Source organism: Egretta garzetta, unplaced genomic scaffold, assembly GCF_000687185.1.
Source record: "Egretta garzetta isolate BGI_Z169 unplaced genomic scaffold, ASM68718v1 scaffold309, whole genome shotgun sequence".
In the NCBI taxonomy this organism is placed as follows: Eukaryota; Metazoa; Chordata; class Aves; order Pelecaniformes; family Ardeidae; genus Egretta; species Egretta garzetta.
Window position 1 is genome coordinate 101,949 of NW_009260764.1, and position 4,015 is coordinate 105,963.

General features: G+C 48.5%; 2 protein-coding genes across 2 annotated transcripts in view; both read left to right on the top strand.

Moving 5' to 3' along the window:
* Positions 1 to 1,716: 1,716 nt before the first annotated feature.
* On the top strand, positions 1,717 to 3,899 carry LOC104132772 (methyltransferase-like protein 7A). The gene is made up of 2 exons (XM_009646105.2): positions 1,717 to 2,435; positions 3,384 to 3,899. Exons 1-2 carry the CDS (start codon positions 1,932 to 1,934, stop codon positions 3,618 to 3,620), a joined length of 741 nt encoding a protein of 246 aa, XP_009644400.1. The 5' UTR covers positions 1,717 to 1,931; the 3' UTR covers positions 3,621 to 3,899.
* The window catches only part of TMPRSS12 (transmembrane serine protease 12), a 6,530-nt gene continuing 6,312 nt past the window's right edge, over positions 3,798 to 4,015 (top strand). Inside the window, exon 1 of the mRNA XM_009646116.1 lies at positions 3,798 to 3,879. Within this exon, the coding sequence (XP_009644411.1) occupies positions 3,798 to 3,879 (82 nt within the window). The remainder of the gene's footprint in view (positions 3,880 to 4,015) is intronic.

Consider the following 4,015-nt stretch of genomic DNA (forward strand, 5'->3'; position numbering starts at 1 on the left):
TAGGCTTTCCGGATAGAGCTCTGAAACGGAGCTGCTGCACAGGCACCAGGCAAACTGGAAATCCAGTCTAGACGACGCGTTTCGGTCCAATACAAAATAAAGGAGGAGTCAGCATCTACGGAGTTGAGAAGGGGGAGAGGGAAGAAAGGGAACAGAAGATACATGCAAGCCAGTACAGAGTGCTAACGTCTTCCTAAGGGCAGAGAATAACGCCCAACCTCTAACGTTTCCGACACAGGGCACATGCATAATAGATATGGCATCAGTACGAGCATTCTCATTTCAGTCTGCCCGTTATGAAATGTATTTACGAGCAGGCAATGTTTGCCCGTGCCAGCTCAGTCCTCCCTGACAGGACTTCTGTTTTTTCAGGGAAGCGCTCATTATGCCACCGCTTCACCAGGCGTAGTTCTTGCCGGCCATCAGTCGCTAATGCCATCAGTGCAGATTTAACTGGAAACAGCCACCCACAAAGCAAAAACCGGCAGAAATCTCACCTCCGCTGTAAAATGCCATTACTAGATCAGCCGTGTCCGTAGAACCCTTTGCTAACATGGGTCACCTGTGCTTAAACTCTTCATTTCCTACTCTCCCTCCAATCTAGATCACACCTTAAAGAGGTCTCCTTTAAAAGCCAGGAGTTTCATTAGAAATGTTTTCCAGGTGAACTCCCCAAGGACGCGGAGAGAAGGTGCTGCTCTCTTGGCCACTGTTTAACCTTTTCTAGCAGCAAGGAGCTAAAACCCAGTACAGATCACAAGAACAGAATGCATTCATGTCTCTCTTCTGTGCTCCATACACGTCCAACTAGCCTACACAGAAAGTAACTCCCATGGTTCCAATTTGTTTCTCTACTGTAGCTGCCACAAGGTGGAGATATGAAGGTATGACAACAGGGTTCGTTAATAAAGCAGTCTAATAACGATGCTGCCGTACACTGGATTTTATATCTGCTTTATTACCACTAGAGGGAGGCGATAGCTCATCGGACAACGGGACAGCCTCTCACTCAGCAGAAAAGCAAAATTCTCCCAATGCAATTCACAGTAAAACCGCCTTCATCAGGGACCTGAAGTCCTCCCTTCCCGGTACGAGGCTCACCTGGAGCAGGGCAATTAAATGCTAGCAGCTAATCCACATTGCTACCAAGTCCTTTGAAAAAGCACTGGTGACTGCAAAGTTGAGAAAGTTTTACAGGCTGCATTTAGCACAGAACGGACGGTTCGTTGTTGGTTCAAGCTTATAAAGTTCACAGAGCCAAGCCATATACTCAACAAATTGTTTTACCTCTGTTCCGTGATGCCCATCAAAGGTCTGAGAGAAAACTGAGAAAAGCAAGCTCATTCACTGCAAAGAGTTTCAGGTGTCCACCAAGTGGAAAGGCTGGTAGCTGCTGTTGCAGAGAGCGCACGGAGCACGCACGGACGAGCTCACCCAGCTACTCACAACCGGGCGGTTAATTAACTCTCAAACAAATGCGTTTTAAATGAAATGCAAATCAAACTCCTAACGAAACGCCTATGGCAAACCCAGAGTTCAGATGCATTTCTTCCAGCTCACTAAAGACAACATACGGTTGCTTTAAGAGATATGAACTGTAACCTGAAACTGCCGAGCACCATAAAGGGCTACGTAGAAAGTTGTACTGCCCGGTTCATCCCGGTTACGCAACAGGCTGGCAGCTCCCCTTCCGCCAGAGCTGGGACGCTCCTGTGACCGCTCGGCGTGCAGTCCTGGTGCTCCCTTCCGTGCCCGTGACCCGACTTTAAAATCAGCTTTAGAGAAAAGTCTAGCAGATCAAGCCAAAGAGCTGAATATACTCCAAGAGGAAGACGGCAAGTACATGAATGCAGCTGGGCCTGACTTCCAAGGGCTCTAAACCACAGAAGAACTACTTTTGCTGAGTACGGATCCTCTGCCCCACGCTGGAAATGACAGAGCCCACCATCCTCTTCTTCCGTGCCTGCCTTGCGGCGCTTGCCATGCCCATCTACTTGCTATCGTTCCTGGGCATATGGGAACCTTTCTGTAAGAAGGTATTTTTTCCTTTCTTCTTAGAGAAGCTTTCTGCAGTTTACGAGAGGAAAACAAAGAAGCAGAAACAGGAGCTATTCCGTAATCTACCTGACTTCACCAGCCCCTCGGGAGAGCTGAAGCTGCTGGAGATCGGGACCGGCTGCGGTACTAACTTCCAGTTCTACCCACCAGGCTGCAAGGTCACATGCACGGACATAAACCCCAACTTCCAGCAAGGCCTTTCGAGAAGCATGAACAAGAACCAGCACATCCACTACGAGCATTTCCTAGTAGCTGCGGGGGAAGACCTGCACCAGGTGCCCAGCGGTTCTGTGGATGCAGTCATCTGCACCCTGGTCCTCTGCTCTGTGCAGAACGTGAACGGCACCCTGAAGGAGGTCCTGCGAGTGCTCAGACCAGTGAGTATCTGACTAAAAAGTGTTGTTATTACCCTTTATCGTCTGTTCCAAAGGCACTGCACCAAAAGGAAAAAAAAAACCAAAAGAAAAAAAGTTGGTTTTGAGCTTGCAAACCAGACCCAGTTTACTTCCCGAGTTAAATCAGATTTACAACCCGTGCTGCGAAATGGTGCAAAGCAGTCGCAACATACAGGTCAGTCTGTGCCATTCTTAAAAGTAAAACCCTGAAAGTAGCATAGTCTGGTATCTGGAACGGCCACTAATGTGGTGAGTAATTACGGTGTATCGTTTAAGGCAGAACTGGTTCCTGTGGTGGTGTCTCCCCACATACAACAGATTTGCTTTGGGTGGGAAGCTCTTTGATCAAGACTGAGAGCCTGCATTTTAAATAAACTGCTTTAGCCTCTTGGAAGCGGGGCTGATCAACCTGTATGACTAAACCAGCCTAATTAAGCATCTTCATTCCCTGTAGTATACTAATCAAGCGAAGACTAAAAAAAAGCTGGTTTGTTGGGGTATTTTTGCAACAGACTTTCAGCCTTTAAAACGGCATTTTCAAGACAATCCTCTGGGTTGTCAAAAAGTGATGAGTTTGAGTAGGATTTATACATTTCTCTTAGCTTCCTTCGAAAAAAAATGACATGCTAGCAGCTGTAATTGAAACAAAAGGACAACAAACTCTTGCTGTAATGAAAGAGGGATCAAGTAAGTACACCTTTCACGCCTTTTGAGTAGGCATTTTGAATCTCAGCAAGTTTCCTCCTTACATTAATCCCAACTGACACCCCAAAAGCAAGAAGCGGGCAGGGAAGGGGTGGGAGAATACTGATGAGCAGGCAAACTGCACACGCGCGGGTCTGTATTTGAGAGGCGGTGGGATGGAGGGAGAAGTTCGGCGTAACCCCAGCGCCTGCTGCGGCTCTGTAAAGGCGACTTTGTTTTTCCCAGGGAGGCGCTTTCTATTTCTTAGAGCACGTGGCTGCTGATCATTCCAGCTGGAAGTATTTTTGGCAGCAGATCTGCTATCCGACTTGGAAGCTCGTCTTTGCTGGGTGCTGCCTAACGAGAGAGATATGGAAGAATCTCGAAGAGGCCAACTTCTCGGAGCTGAAATTACAACACATCAGCGTAGCGCTGCCCTGGACGCCCATCCAGCCTCACGTCATCGGGTACGCCGTGAAGTAACTCACCCCCTGCCCGGCCGCCTTCCCCCGCCCCGAGAGAAATTCCTTGACATAATCAACACGGCATAGGCTAATCCAGACGTCCGAATCTAGGTAACAAGGTGAAGGACTTTAATTAAAGTTTCTGATTCAAGCATCAAATGAGAAGAGAGGGTCAATTAAGATCTTTGAAGCCCTCATGCTGCCGACCGTGCCTCACCAGGCCCCAGCGCAGCCCATGGAGGATCCCAGCAGGCTGCAGGAGAATGCGAAACAGCCCAGCAAGCAAGGGGGGGGAAAAAAAAAAGTATTAATTCAAGGGAACTTGTGCCTACGTCTGGTTAACTCTGGGAAGGGATTCCTTCAGCTGTTCCCCACAGCGGGAAGCAGCTGGGACTGGGCTCGACCCGCTCCCCT

Coding starts and splice junctions, on each gene's coding strand:
- LOC104132772 (XM_009646105.2), top strand. CDS start 1,932: ATGACAGAGCCCACCATCCTCTTCTTCCGTGCCTGCCTTGCGGCGCTT. Junction 2,436..3,383: donor TCCTGCGAGTGCTCAGACCA/GTGAGTATCTGA, acceptor TGTTTTTCCCAG/GGAGGCGCTTTCTATTTCTT.